Source organism: Gnatocerus cornutus, chromosome 5, assembly GCF_029298725.1.
Source record: "Gnatocerus cornutus isolate USDA-ARS CGAHR chromosome 5, icGnaCorn1.1, whole genome shotgun sequence".
In the NCBI taxonomy this organism is placed as follows: Eukaryota; Metazoa; Arthropoda; class Insecta; order Coleoptera; family Tenebrionidae; genus Gnatocerus; species Gnatocerus cornutus.
This window is the reverse complement of record NC_142237.1, coordinates 19,219,920-19,246,399: the sequence shown is the minus strand read 5'-3', so window position 1 is coordinate 19,246,399 and position 26,480 is coordinate 19,219,920. Positions and strand designations below refer to the sequence as shown.

General features: G+C 39.2%; 5 protein-coding genes across 5 annotated transcripts; all 5 read right to left on the bottom strand.

Annotated features, from left to right (window-relative positions):
• LOC148175489 (inter-alpha-trypsin inhibitor heavy chain H3-like) lies at positions 1 to 2,354 on the bottom strand. The gene is made up of 9 exons (XM_088036366.1): positions 2,187 to 2,354; positions 1,935 to 2,138; positions 1,629 to 1,889; positions 1,297 to 1,584; positions 1,014 to 1,253; positions 677 to 965; positions 349 to 633; positions 146 to 302; positions 1 to 90 (listed from the first exon to the last, which is right to left on the bottom strand). Exons 1-9 carry the CDS (start codon positions 2,352 to 2,354, stop codon positions 27 to 29), a joined length of 1,956 nt encoding a protein of 651 aa, XP_087892492.1. The 3' UTR covers positions 1 to 26.
• A 1,687-nt stretch (positions 2,355 to 4,041) lies between these two features.
• LOC148175488 (inter-alpha-trypsin inhibitor heavy chain H4-like) lies at positions 4,042 to 6,797 on the bottom strand. The gene is made up of 10 exons (XM_088036986.1): positions 6,654 to 6,797; positions 6,361 to 6,600; positions 6,109 to 6,312; positions 5,807 to 6,064; positions 5,200 to 5,751; positions 4,864 to 5,152; positions 4,457 to 4,816; positions 4,348 to 4,410; positions 4,145 to 4,301; positions 4,042 to 4,096 (listed from the first exon to the last, which is right to left on the bottom strand). The coding sequence occupies exons 1-10, from the start codon at positions 6,780 to 6,782 to the stop codon at positions 4,042 to 4,044; spliced, it is 2,307 nt and encodes a 768-aa protein (XP_087893112.1). The 5' UTR covers positions 6,783 to 6,797.
• Positions 6,798 to 7,637: 840 nt separating this feature from the next.
• Positions 7,638 to 8,440, bottom strand: LOC148175487 (uncharacterized). Its single transcript, XM_088036525.1, has 6 exons — positions 8,360 to 8,440; positions 8,259 to 8,294; positions 8,128 to 8,208; positions 8,022 to 8,084; positions 7,809 to 7,974; positions 7,638 to 7,759 (listed from the first exon to the last, which is right to left on the bottom strand). The coding sequence occupies exons 1-6, from the start codon at positions 8,406 to 8,408 to the stop codon at positions 7,705 to 7,707; spliced, it is 450 nt and encodes a 149-aa protein (XP_087892651.1). The 5' UTR covers positions 8,409 to 8,440; the 3' UTR covers positions 7,638 to 7,704.
• LOC148175486 (uncharacterized) lies at positions 8,402 to 18,233 on the bottom strand. Its single transcript, XM_088036985.1, has 30 exons — positions 18,004 to 18,233; positions 17,715 to 17,954; positions 17,465 to 17,668; positions 17,160 to 17,420; positions 16,542 to 17,114; positions 16,205 to 16,493; positions 13,606 to 13,869; positions 13,482 to 13,556; positions 13,302 to 13,430; positions 13,194 to 13,256; positions 12,981 to 13,146; positions 12,888 to 12,931; positions 12,809 to 12,827; positions 12,583 to 12,681; positions 12,473 to 12,545; positions 12,411 to 12,426; positions 11,822 to 11,837; positions 11,524 to 11,651; positions 11,457 to 11,480; positions 11,335 to 11,348; positions 11,109 to 11,293; positions 11,006 to 11,055; positions 10,683 to 10,819; positions 10,394 to 10,633; positions 10,137 to 10,340; positions 9,826 to 10,086; positions 9,208 to 9,780; positions 8,871 to 9,159; positions 8,533 to 8,823; positions 8,402 to 8,485 (listed from the first exon to the last, which is right to left on the bottom strand). The coding sequence occupies exons 1-30, from the start codon at positions 18,136 to 18,138 to the stop codon at positions 8,415 to 8,417; spliced, it is 5,133 nt and encodes a 1,710-aa protein (XP_087893111.1). The 5' UTR covers positions 18,139 to 18,233; the 3' UTR covers positions 8,402 to 8,414.
• A 1,174-nt stretch (positions 18,234 to 19,407) lies between these two features.
• LOC148175485 (glycine N-methyltransferase-like) lies at positions 19,408 to 20,645 on the bottom strand. Its single transcript, XM_088036474.1, has 6 exons — positions 20,350 to 20,645; positions 20,173 to 20,300; positions 19,988 to 20,123; positions 19,824 to 19,941; positions 19,660 to 19,775; positions 19,408 to 19,610 (listed from the first exon to the last, which is right to left on the bottom strand). The coding sequence occupies exons 1-6, from the start codon at positions 20,559 to 20,561 to the stop codon at positions 19,448 to 19,450; spliced, it is 873 nt and encodes a 290-aa protein (XP_087892600.1). The 5' UTR covers positions 20,562 to 20,645; the 3' UTR covers positions 19,408 to 19,447.
• Positions 20,646 to 26,480: the final 5,835 nt, after the last annotated feature.

Sequence of the window (26,480 nt, the reverse complement as noted above, 5' to 3'; positions counted from 1 at the left end):
ACATGTAAAATTCGTAAGAAAAAAACTCAAATTTCTTGGGTCGAGCCGGTCGAATTTCCCTGCGCTAAAGGGCAACACACTCCAGCAAACCTAAAATGCAGTAATTTTACGTGAAAATGTAATACATCCAAAAGTTTTTTCTTACTCATTCAGCGGGCAAAAATATTTTAAGTAAACATTGAGATTAGTGAGGGCTGATAAGACGTGCGGACACTCAAAGAGAATTTTACATTCGCCGGGACCACCAAATGGTGTTTTTGGGCAAAAATTAACGTCTTTACTTTGACCCAATGTAAAGGTACCTACGAACTAAATTTGGTACTGAATTAATTTGCGGAAAGTCGGTACCTTGAGGAATGGTTATGTTCTCATTGTTGTTGCGTAATTTATCGAGCCATTTCGGTATAGAATTGACATCTGTGACGAAAGAATATTTTAAAGACACATCGAGGGCTTTCTTAGTCAGTTCTGTCTTATTTGTCGTGAGCTCTCTTTCTGCTAAGATCTGTTTGATAGTCAAATAAGCCCACAGTCTTTCCAGCGAACTGACAGGTTTGGTATGCGTGGTGTTAAAAGAAATAGGTCCGGTTATACCAACGCCTTCAACGTAGGGTAAAATATCTGAATTTCCTCCTACAAAAAGTGATAAAATTTCAACAAACTTTTTGATTTTTACCTGTTTTTCCTGCGACCACTAACTCTGAGCCTTTGAACAGAATCGGATAATGAGTCTTCGTCGCATGCGAAACAGAGTTCACATATTTGAAATCGATTTTACTCAACAGTGGCTTAGAAATCATGCGATAGAAGTCATGGATTTGTAAGGAAGCATCAGTTCCTTCGAAGATGTGTTTAGAAAATCCGAAATTATGTGCCGACAGTATACGAAGAAACTGCTTGTCGACGCCATCGCCGAATGATAACGAATAAAGCGGTACTTTGGTCACTAAATTAAGTTTCGTCACCTAGAAAATTGGACGTTTCTTTTCTGTGTTACTCTTCAATGTTCTTACAATTTTTGTTATCTCTTGGGTCGAACTTACGCCAACATTCGGGTTACCGTCAGTCAAGAATACGATCAGAGGCTGGTATTTCTTTGGATTGTGTTTTTGGATTTTCTTAGTCAAAAACAAGCCAATTTCTAACCCTCCGATTATGTTGGTGAATCCCATGTCGTGTTGGTCTTCGAGTGCTCGTTTAGCTTTATCTACAACTTCTGGGGTAACTTTTGCAGCGGTAGGCAACTTTGCTTTCTAAAATAATATTTATTAATGAAAAATTGTAGAGGTAACTCACTCTAAGACGGGATTCTAGGTTTGTATAATTTGCTGATGTTAAATTAACTCTTTCGAATTGATTACTGTTGGAATTCCACACGGAAATGACATGGGTGAAACGCACAATGTTAAACAAATCTTTGCTTCTAAGTTCAGAAAGGATGTTTTTCATTGCTATCACTAACTGTTTAAATTTCTGTCCAATCATGCTGGCGCTGTGGTCCAAGACAAACACAACATGCTTTTGAAGGGGTTTTATTTTAATGGGAGCGAAGAAATGAGCGAAGTAACCGTCTCGTACCAACACCTGGAGCATGTTGTTATTTCTATAACAAGCACGTAAAATATTACCTCTCCTCCTTTAGGATCGCGTTCCACATCGTACTGAACCACAAACTGACCAGCTATCCCTTTTTCTTTGGCACCACTGAGATTCTCACCAAACACTTTCTGTTGGTTCACGCTTGGACTAAATTTAACAGTAGCTGAGTTCCCATCGATGTCAATTTTTGCAGAAGGATTTAATTTCGGGTCGTTTTTACTAATTTCATTTCCGGTTCTTAGAGGGGAGGTTCGTACAAAAGACAATGGTCGACTTTCATTAATATGGACCTAGAAAACGGGTCAGTACTACTATTCTTTGTCGTTCGTCATTACTTGGACTTCTAAGTCTTCGATTGTTTGTCCGGGATGGATGTTGATGACAAGTTCGTATCGTCCATGCTGCCGGCAAAGAAGTTCTTCGTAAACGAGATAAAATATTGCCTCACTTTCAGGTTCTATATTCACTGAAACTGTGAAAGTTTTAGAATCTCGAGCGCTTAATTTGACGTGAGCTGCATTTTGACCGCGTGATACAGCCTGTAATAAGGGAATTTAACTTCAACCACTCAAGTTATTTAAAATTACGTCTTGGTAAATTTTCTTCGTTTCTTTTGCTTCTTTAGTAAACGCTTTGTAGGTTGTGTTTTTGAAATCCACGTCAAACTTCGAAATGAACGCATTTTCAGGAAGAATCACCGAAAAAGTGGTTTCCTCTGATGTTGTTTTCAGGTTTCGTACTTTACTTGTGATCATAGTCCTCTCAAATCTGTTGCTGACATTGGCTTGAATTTGCATTGAGTATATTTGTGGATTAGCTCCAACGACCTGTTGGATTAATAAGAATTGAGCAAAATTTGTAATTTACTTTCTTACGACCATCTTGCTTTTAGACTCATTTCGATCACCAGAAATAGGCGAAATTAACACGTACCCTAAAGAGAGAAACAGAAGTAATAAAAAAGTCATGTTTTCAGATAGAAAACTCGCGTTACTTTACTAACATTGTTAAATTGTCGTCACATAAATAGTTGCTTGCATGCAAGCAGGAAGTTCCAGTAAACTTAATTATTTCTTGGATCAAAGTTTATCGGATGGGAGACTTTTATGTCACATATTAATCAATAGGTCGCTGACAAACTGCTGACTGCTTACCAAGAAATTGCGAAAGGGGAATTACCCAAATTTTCAGAGCTACAGTGAAACCTCGATTATCCTGGTCTATCATTGGTTTTGATCAATTTTTATTTAGGGTAAAATTTTGCGTAAAATGAGCACTAATAATAATAATAATAATTATGTTTACTCTGCATCTTTCTATCTGCCGCAGTTTCGAAGATAAACTGAATTAATACTCTGGCGACAAGACAAAATTTAAATAGTATATATTATGAAACGCGTTTCATAATGAACATTTTGCCGCACGCACGTTTTTAACGTAACATAGTAAGTGCGGCAAAATGCATTATTAACAAGAATTATACGCAATTTTTTCTATTTCGCCTTATTTTAAAGGAAAAAATTGATTTCGAAATCTAGGGAATTTTAGGGTAGTTGGCATTTGCAAAATGTTCGGGAAAAACATTTAAAATAGCCAAATCCAATTTCAGTCAGTTTGACAGGTGTGACGTTTTAAGGTTACCGGAGCGCAAGGGAGCCAAGAGAGCGAAGATGTTGATCATGATCATGATGGTTCTCTTGCATCCAAAGAGTTTTTTTCCGATGAATTATTAAGCCAAGTACAACAAGAAATAATAGTGTATTGATCGATTTATCATGTATTATCAAAACCAAAATCTAAATTGTCAACGTTGACGGCAGGTTGACGGTTTGTCTGTTGCAAACCTAAGAAAAATATATGCTTTTGGAAATATTGGCACGGGATTGGTCCATTACGATACCGAAATACGCTTAAACGCGTATCGAAATATCTTCATTATGAACGCGAAATAGAAAAACGCTTTTTAGGTTTTTTGGCGACGTACGTTGTATTCTGTATGAAGTTCTGCATTGTTGCTATAAAAATGGCTTCAAGTTATGTCTTTGATTGAAGAAACAGTTTTTGTTTATGTCTAATAATTTGCAGTTGTTAAACTGAGAATTTAGTGAAAGATTTTCAGAAAACACTAGCTTTGAAATGTTTGCAGTCATTTTATATTAAGCGCTTGTTCAAACGCTTTTATTTTTATTTTGTTCAATGATCTAATTTTGTAATTTTCTTGCAACTCAAAATAACTTAAAATAACAATTAAACACACGTTTGCAATTCTAAAGGGAACTGAGAGTAAGTATTCATTTGATCGCTCTAATCTTCAAAATAATACACTTGGGGAGGTGGAAAAATTGAAATTTTGGTATTTTTGTTCCATTTTCAAAGAGTTTATTTATATGGAAACATGTATCATGCCGTACCTACATAACGTGAAAATTCGAGCAAATTTTCTTAGGCAGGGGGGATCGAGTACTGAGGTGCTCCAGGGCAGCACACACCAACAAAGCTAAAATTCCGTCATTGCATTATCGGCGCATTCAGCACATTTTCTTACTTGTTCAATGGACAAAAATATTGTAAGTAAACATCGAGATCTGTAAGAATTGAAAACACTTGCGGACAATCAAAGAGTATTTTACATTCGCCGGGACCGCCGAGTGGTGTTTGTGGGCAAACATTAACATCTCCACTGTGACCCAGTTTGAAGTCACCTACAATACTTTTATGAAATTTGGTAGGTGAATCTACGGAACGTACCTTGTGGTGTAATAAGGCTAACATTGTTTTTGTATAAATAATCAAGCCATGGTGGTAAAGTCACTGGAAGAAAAAGTTAATTTTCTAACTTATTTTTGTGGAGACTTACTGTTGTCCGATTTTCGGGTTACTTCTGGTCCCATCATAGCAGATTCTTCAAAGATGCTTTGCTGTGTGCTTTTATCAGAATTTGTACTGAATGTGTCAACCAAAACTATTTCATCAGGTTTGACCACAACTAAAGAACTAACACTTGTGACGAAGGAATATTTTAAAGACAAGTCAAGCGCCTTTTTAGTTAGTTCCGTATTATTTTTTGTCACTTCTTTTTCTTCTAAAGTCTGTTTGACAGTCAAATATGCCCATAATCTCTCCAATGAACCGACAGGCTTAGTATAAGTGGTGTTGAAGGAAATGGATCCGTCTTTATCAACTGCTCTAATCTGGGGTAAAATGGTTGAGTTTTCTACTAAAAAAAACCGATAATCTTCACTTGAGACACACGTAGATTTTCACCTATTTTTCCAGCGACCACTAACTCCGAACCTTCGAATAGAATAGGATAATGAGCCTTTGTCACTTGGGAAACAGAGTCTACATATTTGAAAGTAATGTTACTCAATAGTGGTGAAGAAATCGTGCTGTAGAAGTCTTGTAATTGTATCGCAGCATCAGCTGCTTCAAAGATGTGTCTAGAAAATCCGAAATTCAGCAAACACAGGTTACGAAGAAATTCTTTGTCGGCGTCTTCTCCGAAGGATAGTGCGAAGATGTGAACTTTGGTTACAGAATTCAGTTCAGTTATCTAGAAAATTCAACATTTTCTGTTATGTTACTGTTAAAAGTACTTACAGCTTTTATGATGTTATTAGGCGAGGTCATACCCACATTAGGGTACCCATCAGTCAAGAATACAATCATTGGCTGGAATTTGTCGGGATATTGTTTTTGGGTTCGCATAGTCAAAATCAGACCGACCTCTAAACCTTCGAATATGTTGGTAGTTCCCAAGTCATTCTGATCTTCGATAATTTTTTTAGCTTTATTTATCATTTCTGGAGTTACTTTTGCAGCTTTAGCCATTATGCAAGACTTAAAATGGTCTTCGAAAACATTTAAAACATCATCGGTTTCATCAGTTATTTTTCCATTTAGTGATGCGACTTTCTCGAATTTATCACTCTGAGAATTCCAGACAGAGACATCACTAGAGAAATACACAAGATGAAATAAATCCTCAGTTTTTAGTTCGGAAAGGATTTTTTTCATTGCTTCAATTAATTGTTCAATTTTTCGCCCAAGCATGCTACCACTATGGTCCAAAACAAACACAACGTGTTTTGGAAGAGGTTTAAGATCAGAAGGAGCGAAGAAATGAACGAAGTACCCATCTCGTATCAAAACCTGCGTCATTTGTTACCTGTCTAATATTTATTCACCAAACATCCAAAATAGTTACCTCTCCTTTAGAATCGCGCTCCACATCGTACTGTACCACAAACTGACCAGCTAATCCTTTTTCTTTCTCACCACCGAGATTCTGACCAAACTCTTTCTGTTGACTCACGTCGGGGATAAATTTAACAGAAGCTGAGTTACCATCGATATGTATTTCTGCAGAAGGATTCAATTTTGCGTCGTTATCACCAATTTCTTTTCCGGTGCGAAGCGACGGGGTTCGTACAAAAGCCAATGGAGGGCTTTCATTTATATGGACCTACAAAATGTGTCAGAAGTATTGCATTTGTCAGACTTCCTTACTTGGACTCTTAAATCATCAACTATTTGCCCAGGATTGATGTTGATGACCAATTCGTACTGTCCACGCTTCCGGAGAAGGAGTTCTTCGTACACTAACCGAAATATCGTTTCACTTTCAGGCTCGATATTCACTGAGACTGTAAAAATTTGTGAATCTCGAGCACTCACTCCAACGTGAGCTGCACTTCGACCACGTGATACAGCCTGTGAAGAAGCACATTTCATTTAAGTCATCTAAATATTTAACATTACTTTTTGATAGATGTTCTTCGCTTGCTCTTTTTCTTTAACATACGCTTTGTAGGACTTGTCTTTGCATTCCATCTCGAAAGTTGAAATGAACGCGTTTTCAGGAAGAATCATCTCAAAGGTGGTTTCTTCTGGTGTCGCTCTCAAATTTTTTACTTTACTTATGATGAGAGTGCTCGCGAATCTATGGTTTATGTTGGCGTAGATTTGTATTGAGGAAATTTGCGGATTGACTCCAAAAACCTGTTGGATTAAAACTGGAAGTTAGAAAAAATACAATTTTTATTCCTTACAACTGTCTCGTCTTTATCATTTCTATCTCTTGGAGCTTCGGTAGTCGAGATCACAAAACTGTAACTATCACCAATAATTGGCGAAGTCAGCACGCACTCTAAAGAAAGAATCACAAGCAGTAAAGACTTCATATTTTCTTACAGAAAACTAGCGGTAGATTGGTAAGATTTTTAAGTCTAACACAAATAAATAGATCTCCATGCCTTGACACATGTGAACGATAGCTTTGTTGAGCTTGCAGGATTAAAGTTTATCGGTAATAAAAATATCGTCTCTCTACTGATAAAAACCGAACGTGTAATTCCCATATTTTTTCTGAAATACAGTAGAACCTTTCTTATACAACCGACCACTCTGATTCAATTGTTGGTGATAAAAAAAATAAGTTTTGCAATAGATTTTTATCAAATATAAGAACATGCAAATTTACACATTTTTTCTCTTCAAAATTAAAGACGACTTTAGGGGTGACCACAAGTGTTGCCACGATCTATCTGTACATTAATTACGTGTATCAATATTATTTGTGTTAGGTACGCGGTAAGAATCAGTTATAAACAAAGTTTCCAGTGGCCGTAACAACATAGTTCTCTCTAAATAAATAACAGTGTGTATTGTAAACCCAGTTGACATACACCTAGTAAATTTTATGGCCACATTATGAGAGGACCGGGCAGTCTAATCCTTGCGGTTGGAGACCATAAAAATAGGCGCACGCCTATTCAACCATCGTTCAACCCTCTATCTAGAAATTTGTCGGCTGCAGTTTACAACACCCAGTTTTATTTCTAATGGTGGTTTGACATAAAATGTTTACTAGGTATATGTCAACTGGGTTTACTATAACAAAAATTTAAAAAGTTGTTGTTCCTCTGAATTTTCGGAAGCCTGATTTACACTCAAGAATTTTCGAAAATTTACACAGGAGAGTGAACTGATAATAATGAGCTGGACTTTCAAATAATGAGAACTAATAATAAATGCAGTTTCAACAAAAACACTTTTATTCATATAATTGCAAACAAAAAGTATGTCTTGAAATCTCAACTTTTCTTAGACAGACCCGGTCGAATTTCCAGGCGCTCCAGGACAACACACTCCAGCAAACCTAAAATTCCGACATTGACTGTCAAGCACTTTCAATAATTTTCTCTTACTCATTCAACGGACAGAAATGTCGCAAGTAAACGTTGAGATCCGTAAGAACTGAAAACACTTGCGGACAATCAAAGAGAATTTTGCATTCGCCTGGACCACCGTCTGGGGTTTTAGGACAAGAAGGAAAAACATTAACTGCTCCACTATGGCCCAGTTTGAAGGTCCCTACAACGCTTGCATTATTTTTTTTTACTAAAATCCATGAAAAGTACCTTGTTGCGTGGTGATGTTGCCGTTGTTCTTGCGGAGATCATCAAGCCATTGCGGAAAACTCGCTGGAAGAAGAAGTTAATTTTTTTTTTAGTGGATGGACCTTACCATTGTCCGGTTTTTGGGTTACTACACTTGGCAAGGGTTTTTGTGTTCTTGGTAATAGATGTTGAGGTGGATATGGACTCTCTAAATAATATAATAAAACTAAGAAAAACGTCGAGGAGGTAGAGACTTACTAAATGAACCTCCAAAGCGTGGACGAAGATATATTCCTAGAATAATGATAAGTAATTACTTAAAACTGTTTAATTTGAAATTAATTTTGATGTGACATTACCTCTAAAATTAGATGCAGCAGCATAATTTCTTGCTAAAAAATAATACATTTACTGCTAAATACCGCAGCTTGAATATTCACCTGGTACTCCGAAACTGATTTGCTTAGTTACTGTAGAATCGTACTCTGTAATACAATTTTATTTTTCAATATTTTATATGGTCAAAACTTACCTCTAGACGGATCTTTCCTGGTGGCGTCAACCGGAGTTGTTGTATTAGGTTTGACCACAACTAAAGAACTGACAGCTGTAACGAAAGAATATTTTAAGGACAAATCAAGCGCTTTCTTAGTCAGTTCTGTTTTATTTGTCGCGAGTTCTCTTTCTGCTAAGATCTGTTTGACCGTCAAATACGCCCATAATCGTTCCAACGAACTAACAGGTTCAGAGTGAGTGGTGTTGAAGGAAATGGGTCCCGTGACATCAATGCAACGAATATGAGGTAGAATATTCGAGTTGTTTCCTACAAAGAAGTGATAATCTTTATTAAAGACACTGTTTGATATTGACCTGTTCTTCCTGCTACCACCAACTCCGAGCCTTTGAACAGAATCGGGTAATGAGCCTTCGTCACTTGCGACACAGAGTCCACATATTTGAAAGTGATGTTAGTCAACAGCGGCGCAGAAATCGTGCGATAGAAGTTTTGTAATTGTAAAGACGCATCGGCTCCTTCATAGATGTGTCTAGAGAACCCGAGATTCTGTGACGACAGCTTCCGAAGAAAATCTTTGTCAGCGCCATAGCCGAAGGATAACGAAAAAAGTGGTACTTTGCTCTTGGAATTCAGTGTATTTACCTAAAAAATTAAAAGTTTCGCCTTTGTTTTACCATTAAAAATTCTTACAGTTTTTGTGATATCGTCAGGAGAACTTATCCCCACGTTGGGGAAACCGTCAGTCAAGAAGACGATCATTGGTTGATATTTACCCGGATTTTTTTCTTGGGTGCGCTTGGTCAAAAACAGACCGATTTCTAACCCTCCAATTATGTTGGTGAATCCCATGTCGTTCTGATCTTCGACGATTTTTTTAGCTTTGTCTATATTTTCTGTGGTGACTTTAGAGCCTTCAGATATGTTTGCTTCCTGCAAGAGTCGAAATAATGACGGAAAAAGTAACGAGACACTCACTCTAAGATGGGGTTCTAGATGTCCGTAGTCTTGTACTGGTAGCACGACTTTCTCGAAGAGATTACTGTCGGAATTCCACACAAAGACTTCATGAGCGAAACGCACAATATTAAATAAATCTTCGGGTTTAAGTTCAGACAGAATATTCTTCATTGCTTCTACTAATTGGTCAAATTTCGGTCCAGACATGCTGCCACTGTGATCCAACACGAACACAACATGTTTTGGAAGAGGTTTTAGGTCAATTGGAGCGAAGAAATGAACGAAGTAACCGTCACGTACCAAAACCTGGATCACACTGTTATTTACGAATCAAGCGCATAAAACCCATACCTCTCCTCCCTTAGGATCGCGTTCCACATCGTACTGAACCACAAACTGACCAGCCAATCCTTTTTCTTTCGCAACTCCGAGATTCCGACCAAACTCTTTCTGTTGACTCACATCAGGGCTAAATTTAACAGTAGCTGAGTTACCATCGATGTCGATTTTCGCGGAGGGATCAAGTTTCTCGTCGTTTTTATCAATTTCATTTCCGGTGCGAAGCGACGGAGTCTTTACAAATGTCAGTGGTCGACTTTCATCTATATGGACCTAAAACCGAATCTGAGTAACCAGTACCATTTTTTATCGTTCCTCCTTACTTGAACCCCTAAATCTTCAACTATTTGCCCGGGATGGATGTTGATAACCAACTCGTACTGTCCAAGCTCTCGCCGAAGAAGTTCTTCGTAAACGAGACGAAATATCGTCTTACTTTCCGGTTCTATATTCACTGAGACTGTGAAAGTTTTAGAATCTCGAGCGCTCAGTTCGACGTGAGCTGCACTCTGACCGCGTGACACAGCCTGTAAACAAGCAAAATTGACTTAAGTCACTTAACCTATTGAATATTTATTACTTCTTGATAGATCTGCTTTGCTTCTTCTTTTTCTTTAACGTACGCTTTGTAGACTTTGCCTTCGATTTCCATCTCGAACTCGGAAATGAACGCATTTTCAGGAAGAATCACCGAAAATGTGGTCCCTTCTGGGGTTTTTCTTAAGTTTCGCACTTTACTTGTGATCAGAGTTTTCGCAAATCTGTTGCTTACATTGGCGTGGATTTGCATCGAGTATATTTGTGGATTTATTCCAACGACCTATTGGATACAAACTAAAATTAAAAAAAATACTGTTTTTAATCCTTACGGCTGTTATTTGTTTGGGCTCATTTCCTTCTTTAGGAACTTCTGTTGTTGAGACCACTAAACTATTGTCACCAGGAAGAGGAGAACTCAACACGTAACCCACAGAAAGAAACACAAGTAATAAGGACTTCATGTTTTCTTACAAAAAACCGGCGATATTTTGGTCAAACTGTTAAGCCCTCATCGTTTAAATAGCTTTACATGTTTTGATACTTGTTAATAAAAGTTTTGACGAATTTAGTTTGTAGGATCAAAGATTATCAGTACTAAGAAGAATTTGTTGTTTTTTTCTTATTTATGAATCTCCGACTAACGTCTGATTACTGGTAATGTTTATTAAAAACAAAATTTTTATCGAATTATCAGAATGGAGTCTGAATGGGATTTTTTTTAGAACTATGCACTTAAATAATGCAATTCTTATTACGTATGTATCTGGGTTATTATCACAGAAAGGGACAGAACTGATCCAGACCATTTATGCCAACCCAGTTGGGATTTTTGAGCTGGGCAAATTATGCCCAGTTTTGTGTTTAGGAAGCCCTGGTACCTGTCATGGGTAACGGTTAATTTTTCAATTTTCCAAGAGTTAATAGTCAATAATAATAGTGGCTGACCTAAAACACGAATTTACGAGGTTTTAAAGGTCTCACATGCCATGAAGAAACTATTGAATCGTGTGTTTTACAACATTTTATCTACGATTGTTCTTCATTTCTAATTTATAAAAACAAGTTAATAGAAATCATCTGTCATCAAAGGTTGAAATAAATACAATTTGACTGCTTATTTGTCGTGTCTAAGCAAATAGTAGATTTTGTTATACGGCAGAAAAGTGGTACTTTTTGTCGAACAATTAAATTGCAATTGCGGGACAGCAAAGCCACTTATTGGCCAAATACCAAATACTACTTTTTCTCCAAACGTTAAATTCAGTTTCACGACCGGCAATGGGTGAATGCAAATTGAACTAAAAACATGGATGGCTATGCATTGATGACATTTACTGTGAAAAATATTGGTTTCAAAGAGTTCTAAAGCTAAGATCGTGCAAGTGCCATACAAAATGTAAGTCTCAAATAGTAACCGTCACAAAAAGTAATTTTTCTGCCTAGGCAGCAAAAGTGTTTCCATGTTAACGAGCGTTTTTCATTACCTATAACACAATTGCCTACTTTACTGTCTAAAAACGACTAAAACAATGATGATTTTGTGTGACGTTTGGAGAAAAAAGCTTTTTTAGGCGACTTAAACTGAAAATGGAATTTTTTTAGGCTCAAAAGCGGCCTTTTCTGGCCGCAAACATTTTTGGCCGATCTATGGTGGCGCCATCTATCCAAAGTTTTGCATATTACATCAAGATACCGATATTACCCCCAATTTTATAATTATTTGGGTAAAATCAAATCGACAAACTGCTGTAAAGTGCAACAAAGACGTGTTGAATTATTGAAAATGAACATGTCTAGCAGTGCTCCTGCAACAACATCAAAAAGCACACCAAACCTAATTCATACAAATTGTGAAGCTACACAAGCCGAAATTGCAAATGTAAATAAAGAAAATATGAACTTTTCTGAAGGATTCATAAATATTTACAATTATTCAGTTGTTACAAATGATTAGATCAATAAATAATAAATATAAGAATTAATTAACTTACAAATTTAATAATGTCGCCTAAAAATCTTGTGTGTATCAGGGCCAAAAAGTGCCATTTTGCCCTCGCCTTCTAAAAAAAGACTCTGCCAAAAAAGAAACACTTTTGAACACGGAACCCCATTGAAATACAAGGCACTTTGTCCCGAGTATTTTAATGCTCCGAGTCAAGAATTTTACTGACGTGTTTTGTATTAGATTTTTTCTAAAATTGTCAACATTTAAAAATGTCAAAACAGAACTTTGTCAATTTGTTGACTGTTTTCTTCCAAACAAGTTGTTGCCAAATGAAATAAAACCATCTTGTCTTTTTACTGGAAATTTCAATAGAAAAAAGTTTGCTGTAATTGGTTTATTTGAAAAAAATAAATGTCTCTTATTGGTCGAATCTATGGTGAGTTGAATTCTCGCATAAATCAGCAGAGAAATGTTTATTTAATAACAATTTTTGGAAAAATAAATAATAACTGTAGTTTCATTCGTAATTCTATTTTTAAAAATTCAGCGAACAGACATATAGCGAAAACTAAAAATTCTTAGGCGGAGCTTGTCGAATTCCCAGAGGCTCCAGGACAGCACACTCCAGCAAACCTATAAAATTTCGTTATTGTACTGATCCAAATTCACCATTTTTTCTTACTCGTTTAACGGACAGAAATATTGCAAGTAAACGTTCATATTTGTAAGTTCTAAAAACACTTGCGGACAATCAAAGATAATTTTGCATTCCCCAGAACCCCCGACTGGTGTTTTTTCGCAAGACGGAAAAACATTAACGACTCCACTTTGACCAAGTTTGAAAGTCCCTACAACAGTTGCACTAAACTTGGTACTAAAAATCCATGAAAAGTACCTTGAGGTGTTGTTATGTTTGCATTGGTGTTGCGTAGATCATCGAGCCATTGAGGAACAGACGCTGGAAGAAGAAGTTAATTTCTTTATTTTAGTTGTAAAGACTTACAATGGTCCGGTTCATGGGTCACAGCAGTCGTTGGTATAGGCTGGCGTCTTGTCGTGCTCAGTACTCCAGGGAATGGTGTAGTTGGAGGTTGAGGTGATTTTCTATGCATGCAGTAACCACCCATTGGACCTAAAATGGATTAGTTAAACGATGCTCATATAAAGTTTTGTTGTGATTTACCTCTACGCCGTTGTCCCGATTTTCCAGCTGCCCCAAGGCTCACTTGTGGGGCTGTTGGTGCGTTGGAATCGTATACTGCAAGGCACCTTAAAATCAAAGTTCAAAAGGGTCTAAATAGACGTACCTCTGCTAGAGAAGTCATCATCAGGTTTGATAACAACTAAAGAACTCACTTCTGTCACGAATGAATATTTCAAAGACAAATCAAGCGCTTTTTTAGTCAATTCTGTTTTATCCGTCGCAAGTTCTCTTTCGGCTAAGATTTGTTTGACAGTCAGATAAGCCCATAATCTCTCCAAAGAACCGACAGGTTCGGTATGAGTGGTGTTGAAGGAAATACCTCCAGTAACCCCAACACTACTAACGTGGGGGGAAATATTCGAGTTTCCTGGAAAAATGTTATGATTTTCTTTTAATGCACTCGTTGATTTTCACCTGTTTTTCCTGCTACAACCAATTCCGAACCTTTGAACAGGGGATTGAATGACATTCAAGCACAAAAATTCCAATCTTACAACTGGCTCATCTATTGCATCTTCTGTGGTTGAAGCCGTCACTATCATCGATAACAATTCGCGAAAACGCGCACTCTAAGGAGAGAAATAGAATTATTATAAAAGACTTCATTATAGACGAAACCTCGTCAAACTGTAGTTCAATTATTAAGTTTCCGTCCTATTAATAGCCGGTTCTGTTCGCAACCTCGCATCGAAAGATTTGGAGGATTGAATTTGTAGGATCAAAGTTTATCTGCTACAAGAAGAAATTGTCTTCTTTTTTACTTTGAAGTCAATAATCTGTTTAGTGGTTATTGTTGTCTTTGAAAACCTAAATTTACAATACATATTAATTGATTAAATTTTCCCATTATCGGCAAGAAAGGTTGAATAACATTATTGCTAAAAAAAATAGTTAAAACATCCAGATCTTCTCTTGGTGATGATAAAAACCATTTAAAGCTCAAAGTTTATCGGCGGTGCGAGATTCTGTTTTACGTTTTTATCAGTACGTTTAATTGTTATTACGATTTGTAATTATGTAAGTCGGTAAAATTGGTAAAAATGAACAAAATTACGAAGAAACACTAGTAGAATTACCAGCATTTTTCTTTCAATTAAGATTCGAGGCAATTTAAATTCCACCAAGTTTAATGAATATGTTGTTATTGCATAATTTAATAACTTTTCCAAGAATTATTAAATTTAACCTTGACTGTTTTTCGTTTTTTGTACCTAGAATGATGGCCAATAAAAATTCCTTTTCAATATAAACACTTTTATTTGTAAAAAATTCAAGAAAACGACGTCACTTCAACGACTCAAAACGTTTCAGCAGCTTCGGGCGGACAGCACACTCCAGCAAACCTAAAATTCCGTCATTATCCTATGAGACACATTCAGCAATTTTCTCTTACTCGTTCAGCGGGCAAAAATATTGCAAGTAAACGTTGACATCTGTAAGAGCTGTAAACACTTGCGGACAATCAAAGATGATTTTACATTCGCCGGGAACACCGGTTGGTGTTTTTGGGCAAGAAGGAAAAACATTAACCGCTCCACTTTGGCCTAGCTTGAAAATTCCTGCAACACTTACACTAAATTTAGTTCTAAAAATCCAGGAAACATACCTTGAGATGTGGTAATGTTTCCATTGTTGGTGCGCAGGTCATCGAGCCATTGCGGAACAGTTGCTGGAACAAAAAATTAATTTTCTTATTTTAGTTAAAAGACTTACAATGGTCCGGTTCTTGGGTCACTGCAGTCGTTGGTATAGGCTGGCGTCTTGTGGTGAAGATCGGTGGTCGATATGTGGTGGTGTAGGCAGATCCTGGTCTTGATGGAAATTGAGATGCTGAAATGGTATAAGAAGGCCCTCGAAATTGAAAATTAAAACTAATAAAAATTTCAAATAAGTACTTACTAGATGCACCTGGATAAGCTGGAACTGGAACAAGAATATTTAAAAGTCACTCAGGGTTCGTTTTATATTAAAATTTTGTTCTCACTTACTCCTTTTACCAAATGTGGTCGATCCACCGCGTCTTCCTACTTAAAGAACAAAAGAAGTTTTATTGTCAAATTTCAGAATTTGAATATTTACCTACTTGGCCGGATGCTACTGAGTAAGAAGGGGGTCCTAAACATTCCACATTAAAACTTATAAAAATGACGAAAATTTACGTACCCAGTGGACGTGAAAAGTATCCATTGTATTGGGGGGGTCCTGTTAAAATAGTGTAATAAAGTTAAAATCTTTGATTGAAAGTTGAAAAAAAGTTGTTATAACTTACCCGATTTGCCAAATGTTGTTAATCCTAAAAGAACAATAGAAACATTTAGTGTTGAATATAACAACTTGAATGCCTACCGTGTCGTACTACTGAAGGCTGCGTGACGCTAGAATCAACAGGAGCTGTAGGAGCTGTTTCATTAGGTTTGACCACAACCAAAGAACTGACAGCTGTAACGAAAGAATATTTCAAAGATAAATCGAGCGCCTTCTTAGACAGTTCTGTCTTATTCGTCGCCAATTCTCTTTCTGCTAAGATCTGTTTGACCGTCAAATACGCCCATAATCTTTCCAACGAACTAACAGGTTCAGAGTGAGTGGTGTTGAAGGAAATGGGTCCCGTGACATCAATACAACGAATATGAGGTAGAATATTCGAGTTGTCTCCTACAAAGAAGTGATAATCTTTATTAAAGACACTGTTTGATATTGACCTGTTCTTCCTGCTACCACCAACTCCGAGCCTTTGAACAGAATCGGATAATGAGCCTTCGTCACTTGCGACACAGAGTCCACATATTTGAAAGTGATGTTAGTCAACAGCGGCGCAGAAATCGTGCGATAGAAGTCTTGTAATTGTAAAGACGCATCGGCTCCTTCATAGATGTGTCTAGAGAACCCGAGATTCTGTGACGACAGCTTCCGAAGAAAATCTTTGTCAGCGCCATAGCCGAAGGATAACGAGAAAAGTGGTACTTTGCTCTTGGAATTCAGTGTATTTACCTAAAAAATTAAATGTTTCGCCTTAGTTTTACCATTAAAAATTCTTACAGTTTTTGTGATATCATCAGGAGAACTTATCCCCACGTTGGGGAAACCATCAGTCAAGAAGACGATCATTGGTTGATATTTACCCGGATTTTTTTCTTGGGTGCGCTTGGTCAAAAACAGGCCGATTTCTAACCCTCCAATTATGTTAGTTAATCCCATGTCGTTCTGATCTTCGACGATTTTTTTAGCTTTATCTATATTTTCTGTGGTGACTTTAGAGCCTTCAGATATGTTTGCTTCCTGCAAGAGTCGAAATAATGACGGAAGAAGTAACGTGACACTCACTCTAAGATGGGGTTCTAGATGTCCGTAGTCTTCTACTGGTAGCACAACTTTCTCGAAGAGATTACTGTCGGAATTCCAGACAAAGACTTCATCAGCGAAACGCACAATATTAAATAAATCTTCGGGTTTAAGTTCAGACAGAATATTTTTCATTGCTTTTACTAATTGGTCAAATTTCGGTCCAGACATGCTGCCACTGTGATCCAACACGAACACAACATGTTTTGGAAGAGGTTTTAGGTCAATTGGAGCGAAGAAATGAACGAAGTAACCGTCACGCACCAAAACCTGGATCACATTGTTATTTACGAATCAAGCGCATAAAACCCATACCTCTCCTCCCTTAGGGTCGCGTTCCACATCGTACTGTACCACAAACTGCCCAGCTAATCCATTTTCTTTATCACCACCGAGATTCGCACCAAACTCCTTCTGTTGCCTCACATCGGGTCTAAATTCAACAGTCGCTGTGCTACCATTGATGTTTTTCTTAGCAGAAGGGTCTAACTTCTCATCGTTTTTACCAATTTCATTTCCGGTCCGTAGCGACGGGGTTCGAACAAATATCAGTGGTCGACTCTCATTTATATTGACCTAAAACTCTTCAATAAAATGAGTTCTGAATAGTTCGTCCTTACATGGACTCCTAAGTCTTCGACTGTCTGTCCGGGATGGATGTTGATCACCAGTTCGTACTGCCCTAGCTCCCGATGAAGAAGTTCTTCGTACACAAGCCGAAATATCGTCTTACTTTCAGGCTCTATATTCACTGAGACTGTGAAAGTTTTAGAATCTCGAGCGCTCAGTTCGACATGAGCGGCACTCTGACCGCTAGCAACGGCCTGTAAAAAAATCAAAGTAACTTAAGTCCCCACAAGCTTAAGTTACCTGTTGGTATATCTGCTTAGCCTCCTCTTTCTCTTTAACATACGCTTTGTACACCTTATCTTTGATCTCCATCTCAAACTCCGAAATGAACGCATTTTCAGGAAGAATCACCGAAAAAGTAGTCTCTTCAGCTGTCGATTTCAAATTACGCACTTTGCTTGTGATTAGAGTTCTAGCGAACCTGTTGCTCACATTTGCATTAATTTGCATAGAATATATTTGAGGATTAACTCCAACGATCTGTAAAATTTAAATTAGAATCAGACTAAAATGTTACATAATTCCTGACATTTTGATCTTTGGAGTCATGCTTTTCTTCTTTTACAGCTTCGGTGGTCGACACAACTAAACTCTGATCCTCAGCCAAAACCAACAAGGATTTGGACAAGAAAAAAAGAAACACGGACAAGCACCACGACTTCATGTTTCACCGTTTCGCGCGAGAAAACACTGATGTTAAGGTGACCTCATCGTTTGCTTAAATAATTGTTGTGTTTTCCCACTAATTTCAAAACGATAATGATATTTGGAGAATTCAATTCGTTAAGAGCAGAGTTTATCAGACATAATTAGATTGGATTTATTTATTGTTTATTGACTGCTTGGATACTAAATAAGTGGGGCGATAAGATAGATACTGCAGAACTGTGATTTAGTGGTAGCGGAGCCAAAAATATTACGAAGAAATTTCACAGTTTGCTCGTAAGAAATTTGCTAATAAAAATAGTATATTATGTAACGCGTTTTGTAACTACGTTTTTAAGTATTAAGTTTATAAAGTAGTAGGTGCGGTAAAATTCATTATGGAACAGGTATCATACGCTATTTTTTCTATTTCGCCTTATTTTAAACGAAAAAACTCGATTTCGAAATCTAGGGAATTTTAGGGTAGTTGGCATTTGCAAAATGTTCGGGAAAAAACTCCAAGTAGCCAAATCCAATTTCAGTCAGTTTGACAGGTGTGATGTTTTGAGGTTACCGGAGCGCAAGAGAGCCAAGAGAGCAAAGATGTTGATCATGATCATGATGGTTCCCTTGCATCCAAAGAGTTTTTCTCCGATGAATTATTAAGCCAAGTACAACAAGAAATAATAGTGTAATCTAAATTGTCAACTTTGACGGCAGGTTGACGGTTTGTCTGCTGCAAACCTAAGAAAAATAAATGCTCCTGGAAATATTGGCACCGGATTGGTCCATTACGATACCGAAATACGCTTAAACGCGTATCGAAATATCTTCATTATAAACGCAAAATAGAAAAATAGTAGATTTTGTTATACGACAGCAAAGTGGTACTTTTTGTCAAGCAATTAAATTGCAGTTTTTCTCCAAACGTTACATTCAGTTCCACGACCGACAATGGGTGAACGCAAATTGAACTAAAAACATGGATGGCTATGCATGTAGTTGTCATTAATGACATTTACAGTGAAAAATATTAGTTTCAAAGAGTTTCAAAGTTAAAATCGTGCAAGTGCTATACAAAACGTAAGTCTCAAATAGTAACCGTCACAAAAAGTACTTTTTCAGTCTAGGCAGCAAAAGTGTTTCCATGTCAACGAGCGCTTTCATTATTGCCTATTTTACTGTCTAAAAACGACTAAAAAATAGTGACTTTTTGTGACGTTTGGAGAAAAAAGTTATTTGGCGTTTTTCCGCGGACGGTAGTACAGGCAACCAACAATACACCCCGTGTATTTCAATTTTTTTTATTTCGGCATAAATTACAAAACTCAGTGCTTTTCAACGATATGAATAAAGAAAGTCGGGTCCTGATTTTGGTCTAAAGTTTTGAAGTCTCCCAGCGTCTGGTAGATCGAATTTCCTCCGAAAATTTCCCTTAGCATTTCCCTGAAATCCCGCATCATATGTGGGTAGAACATCAACCTCAGCTCCCTAAAGAAAACCTGTCATTATCACCATCTCTTTAACTTTCATTACATACGTCTTGGAGTTTTTGTCATCCTTGGCATCTTTTTCCACGATATAATCTCGGATAATCAGCGCAGGTTTTCCCGTGACGGACAGCACGGAAGTGGTAATGTTGGTAATGGAGCTGTCCTGAGATTTCATGCATCAAATGCGAACGAAAAACTGCAAGATACTTACTTCATAATAAACGCATTTCTTGGGGGCTTTTCCTTCAATGAGTTGGTCGTAGTTTCTGTGGTCAACTAGTAACAACCCGCCTGGCTTGAGGCACTTTTCGAAGTTACGAAGCGCTTGCCTGAAGAAAAAAATCAACGTAAAGAATTTACGACTGATTATCGTACTTATGCTCGCGTTGGTCTCCGAATGAATCCAATAAATGAGCGAAAGAGCTCCCGAAGCAAATCACCGCGTCGAAGCCTCCACCGAGGATGTCTTTAACGGTGTCGTAGAGCTCCAACCAGTTGGCTTCTCTGATGACTATAAACCCAAATAAAGTACTCTTTAATTAGGAAAGAAAATTTGTTACCCCAATTGTCGAACGCGGGCTCCTTCCTCCTGTCCCAACGCGCCTCAAAAGCGTATTTCAACATTTTATCGGAACCGTCGGTGGACACCACTTCGAAACCTTCTTCAAGAAGCATGACCGAGTCAATCCTGCTCATAAAACACTTAAGAATAGTCACCAAACTAAAGTGAAACATACCCCGTTCCACACGCCACATCTAATATTCTTTTGCACCCCTTCTTCCTCAGAAGATCCAGTAAAAATGTCTTGTATTTCTGCGTCCTGGTGGTGGTGTCGCCGATAAACTCCTTGTAAACGCTCGCCATTTTTCCATCGGCGTATTGGTCAGTAACTCCTTTGACGACGACGCCATCTCCGGAAGGACAAGTCAAGAATTCAATTGCTGGCATTTTTTCTGCGAAGCAGTTCGAGTGACAAGACAGAATTAAATTGGTCGGTTAATCGAAGGGTTTTTATTTAAGTTCCTGGTTTTGGTGGGGGCGGACTTCGGGTTGGATCATCTGATGTGCGCAAAAATTTTATCATTGGCACCAATTTAGTTGAAATTGGAGGATCTTACCATAATCAGTTGTTAAAGAACCAATAGAAAGAGCGGATTTAGTATGAACTGTTTATTTTTTATTAATATTGATTGACGTAATAACAAATCCGGGATTGATAAGATTTTTTTTATTGATCGGATGATTCTTCGGGAATTGGAAAAATGGGGTAGCAAGGGTTTAGTGGAAAACTTTGGAAAATTTGACGTAATTTTAAAGGAAAATTTTTGAAAAATTGTTAATTACAAAGTCAATGGGAAAGGATCGGGAAAATTTTATCGTTATTTTTTTATTGTTATTCACTTATTGTTTGAATGTTACATAATTAATTTGTTCTATTATCTCTTTATTAAAAATAATAATAATAAATTTGAGACTTTGCACCCAATTTAAAACTGAAATTTTAATAAAATATTCGAGTTTAAGATTTTCTGTTTAAATTATGGCTACAGTGTTCTAATTTATTTATATTTTGACGTGATTCCACGTCCAGCAATTCGTCATTATTCCAGTTCAATAGCAGTGTGATTAAAAGCAAACACCGATAAGCAATTGATTACCAATTTTCAGTCGTTTTAATTTGGGAAAATATTACATCAGCGCACAAATAGTATATTATGTAACAAAGGATATAAATAACTTTTTTCCTGACGAGATTTTCAAAGCCCGAAGCAAAGATTAATATTGTTACGAGAAGATTCTGGAAGCTTCGAGCGCCAGCGCTGGAATGTTCCGTGCGTTTCGAGAATCGCCGTTTCTAGAAGGTCGCTGAGTCATAGGCGGAACTCCCGAATATTCTCGCAGCGCTCCAGCATTAGGCTAGTAGTAGGGGAATATCTGTATATAGGGGAGTAGCGATAGGATTGTATATAGTCTAGTATTTGGAAATCCTGAAAAGTGTTGTAATTGTGAAGTACGAGAGTGTTCATAGTGCACAATAAAATTGTTATTGTTACAAGCGAGACTTTTGATTTTTCGGCCAACGTGACAACTGGTGTCAGGTGTGGGGTCCCGTCCAGCATTGTGATCGAGGAAATTCTGGAATTTTCGATCGGAAAATTCGTGACATTACCGGACTGTGACATTGTTACTTGATTGTGGACAATTTTTATGCCTGTTCAAACCAGACAGCAAGCCGCAGAAATGGAGGCGCTGCAAGAATTGATGGCTTCGATGATGGCGAAAATGGACACACAACAAAAGTTGATTACGAATTTAGAAGAAAGAAGACAAAAAGAAGAAGAAAGAAGACAAAGTGAAAAACTCGAAGAAGAAGAAAGAAGACGAAAAGAAAAATTAGAGGAAGAAGAAAGAAGACAAACAGAGAATGCAGCAATCTTGAACCAGCTTAAAAACATGGAACAAAACATGAACGTAACGGTTATGGCTAAGGTCGATGAAATTCAAAAAGAGGTAGAAGAGTGCATAGGAGGCGTTAAGGAGGAACTACTAGGCGTCAGAGAAGAAGTAGAAGAGTGCATAGGAGGCGTCAAGGAGGAACTACGAGGCGTCAAAGAAGAAGTTAGAGATCTGGAGCGATTTAAACAGCAAGTGGAAGACGAGTTACTGCGCTTAAGACGTCAAGTTCCAAATAGGACAGGCCTGACCACAACGAAAGAAATGAAACCTCCGACGTACGATGGGTCGACCTCACTGGACAATTACAAGCTGCAATTTGAAGTGGCGGCCAAACAAAATGGATGGTCGGAAGAAGAAAAGTCCTCATTTCTGATAGTTTCCTTGAGAGGGGCGGCTCTGGACCTGCTAGAGACAATTCCAGGTCGAGACAAAGAGCGGTACGACCAGCTGATGGCAGCGTTAGAGGCCAGATTTGGAAACCAACACCTGCAGCAAGTATACGTCTCAGAGCTCAAGACGCGGCGGCAGAGAACTGGAGAGTCTCTGCAGGAATTTGAGGCAAGTGTCAAGCGCCTTGTTTTGCTCGCCTACCCTTCGGCTCCGGCGAATTTTGTGGAACAACTAGCTGTGGATACGTTCCTTCAAGGGATTCGAGATCCAGAAATACAAAGAACCGTCCGACTGGGAAGCTATCACTCCGCAAAAGAAGCTCTGGTGCGCGCTCTAGAGGTGGAAGCCGTTTTCAAGAGCTCTGTGAACGTCCCCGACTACCGACGAATTCGAGCTGTTGGTATGGAAGAAGAGGAGGCAACGGCTACCGGCTTCGTCACAAAAACCGAGCTGAACGACATCCTCAAAGAGATCAGGGAATTACGGACGGCACAGAAGCAGCGAACTAGCCAGACTTGCTATCGTTGCGGAAAACCAGGCCATTTTAAACGTGACTGTAGGGTTGTTCTTAGGAACGACCAGAACGGTCCCCAGTCACGTCCTCAGCAGTCGGAAAACTAAAACCCAGCAGTGTCAAGGGGCACACACTGGCTGGGGAGAGCACAAGCCCCAAAGTTATTTCCGTTATGCGTTTGAAGAGGAATTTTGAGAGTTTGATAATTGAAGGAAGTGTGAATGGGAGAAAAGTGAAGATGACGGTCGACACCGGAGCCATGGTTTCCCTTGTGAGAAAGGACATGTTGGACAACAGGACATCTCTGGAAACAACGAGTGCTATTTTAAAAACAGTCACGGGAGATGTCGCCACAGTAAGTGCCGAAGCAGAGGTCACGGTCCAGTTGGGAGGTATGAAGTTTCGGCATCGGGTGCTGGTGGCAGGAATTGAGGATGAGATGATCCTGGGAATGGATGTTATTGGACGACATGGGATTTCCTTTAATCACAACGAGAAGATCCTCAGGATTGGAACCGAAAGCTTTGTGTTATCGACCCCAGAAGTAAAAGAAGATGGAGTGAAAGTGTTCGCCTGTGAAAATACTTGTGTGGATGGGAACAGCGAGAAAGTGATAAGTGTGCGTTTAGGAAGTAACTTTGGGAGCTGCGTTGGAATGATTGAACCGACTAGAGACATGACAAAACCAATTCTTGTTGGAAAGACACTAGTAAAAGTGACGAAAGAAATACCTGTGCGGGTGGCGAATATCAACCCTACTCCAGTCACGATCAGGAAGGGCGATCTAGTTGCTGTGTGTGTTCCGATCTCCAGAATAAGTGACGCACAGCCATCAAAGAAAAACGTAAAGACCGTGAAAAAGTTAAAGCTGGAGGTAGACACGAGTGACCTTTCCGAAGAAGAGGCCCTTAAAGCACAGGCTTTCATCAAGAAGAATAAGGACGTGTTCGCCGTTGAGAATGAACCATTAGGAAGGACGAACATCGTTCAACACAGAATCAATACGGGCGACCATCAACCCATCAGACAGGCACCGAGAAGGTTACCGTGGGCGAAGCAAGAGCAGGCCGAACAGTTGGTAAAATCCATGCAAGAAGAAGGGATTATTGAAGAATCCAACAGTCCTTGGTCTTCGCCGGTTGTGCTCGTAACCAAGAAAGACGGTAGTACAAGATTCTGTGTGGATTACCGAAAACTCAACGATGTTACCAAGAAAGACAGTTTTCCATTACCCCGGATTGACGACACTCTCACAACTCTGTCAGGGTCGACGTGGTTCTCAACCTTAGACCTGAAGAGTGGATATTGGCAAGTGGGACTTCATCCCGAAGACAAGGAGAAGACAGCGTTTTCCACGGGAAGTGGCCTGTACCACTTTACGGTTATGCCTTTTGGGCTTTGCAACGCACCCGCTACATTCGAAAGACTAATGGAATGTGTGTTGCGTGGATTGACGTGGAAAACTTGTCTGGTTTATTTAGACGACGTTATGGTCATGGGTAAAAACTTCGATGAACACCTGAAGAACCTTCAAGAAGTGGTAGACCGGTTTAGGGGTGCCAATTTGAAACTTAATCCGAAAAAGTGCCATCTATTTCGGAAGAAAGTGGAGTTTCTGGGGCATACGGTGTCATCTGAAGGAATCAAGACCTGTGAAGATAAGATTCAGGCGATTAAGGAATGGCCCAGACCCAAGGACAAGCACGATGTGAGAAGTTTCATTGGACTTTGCACGTATTATCGGCGGTTTGTAGAAGGTTTCGCCAACATTGCTGCACCTCTGCACAAACTAACGGAAGCAAAGGCATCATTCAACTGGACATCAGACTGCGAAAGCAGTTTCAAGCGACTGAAGTTAGCTTTGTGCACTAGCCCGATTTTGAGCTACCCCAGGGCTCATGGAAAGTTCGTCTTGGACACAGATGCCAGCAACATCGGCATTGGAGCGGTGTTATCGCAGGTGCAGGATGGAGAAGAGAGAGTGATCGAGTATTACAGCAAAGTGTTGAGCAAGCAAGAGAGAAATTACTGCGCTACAAGAAAGGAATTGCTGGCCGTTGTAAAATCTGTAGAACATTTCCACAAATACTTGTTTGGCCACGAGTTCTTGATAAGGACTGATCATGCTGCCCTTACGTGGTTACTACAGATGAAAGACGCCGAAGGACAAGTGGCTAGGTGGATTGAGCGGCTGCAGCAATACCACTTCAAAATCAAACATCGACCAGGAAAGCAACACAATAACGCTGACGCTCTCTCTAGAAGACCTTGCAAGGATTGCAAGCAGTGCGCGAAGATTGAAGGGCCATTGCCGGTAAACAGGATGGTTATCGGTTGTGATGATGACTGGACTACGGAGAATCTTCGGAAGGATCAACAAGCAGACCAGGAAATTGGGCCACTGCTGGAGTGGAAGGAAGCGGATAATGGAAGGCCGCGTTGGGAAGATGTCTCGGAAAAGAGTCCAGGGTTGAAGGCGATGTGGGCGCAGTGGGACTCGCTGCGAGTGGAAAATGGGGTACTGAAAAGGGCTTGGGAAAGCGCAGACGGGAAGAAAGTAACCTCCCAGTTACTAGTGCCCAAGAATAGAGTCCCCCAAGTACTCAAAGAGGTCCATGACGGAACATCAGGCGCTCACTTCGGAGTGAACAAAACCTTAAGTAAGATTAGGCAGCGGTATTACTGGGTTGGCTGCCGGGAAGATGTCGAACGATGGTGTAGGAGATGTTCAGTTTGTGGGGCGAGCAAGGGACCTCGAACGCGAACTAGAGGAGGCATGAAACAATACAACGTGGGAGCCCCGTTCGAGAGAATCGCTCTCGACGTGGCCGGGCCATTTCCAAAAACTGATGACGGCAACAAGTACATCTTGGTTGTGCAGGATTATTTCAGTAAATGGCCGGAAGCGTATGCCCTTCCTAACCAAGAAGCCACAACAGTAGCTCGAGTCCTGGTGGATAATTTCTTCAGCAGGTTTGGAGTTCCACTCGAAATGCATTCCGATCAAGGAAGGAATTTTGAGTCTGGCGTTTTTCAAGAGATGTGTAAGCTGCTGGGAATTAGGAAGACTCGAACCACACCTTTGCACCCGCAATCCGACGGCATGGTCGAGAGATTCAATCAGACGATGGAGGAACATCTGTCCAAGGTAGTGGAAGAGCACCAGAGGGATTGGGATCGTCGACTGCCCTTGTTTATGATGGCCTACAGAGCTGCCATTCATGAAACCACGGGAGAAACACCAGCGAAGATTGTGTTTGGAAGAGAGCTGCGTCTCCCTTGTGATCTTCTGCTTGGTTCGCCTGGGGCGGAGCGAAGGGAAGTACCGGAATTCGTCGACAACCTGAGAGAGACCCTACTGGATACACACCACCTTGTGAGGCAGAGGATCAAAATGGCTAGTGACAGAATGCGGTCCAGATATAATGTGACGGCTAATCATGAAGGATTCAACGAAGGAGACTTGGTGTGGTTATTCAACCCTCGGCGAAAGAAGGGCCTATCTC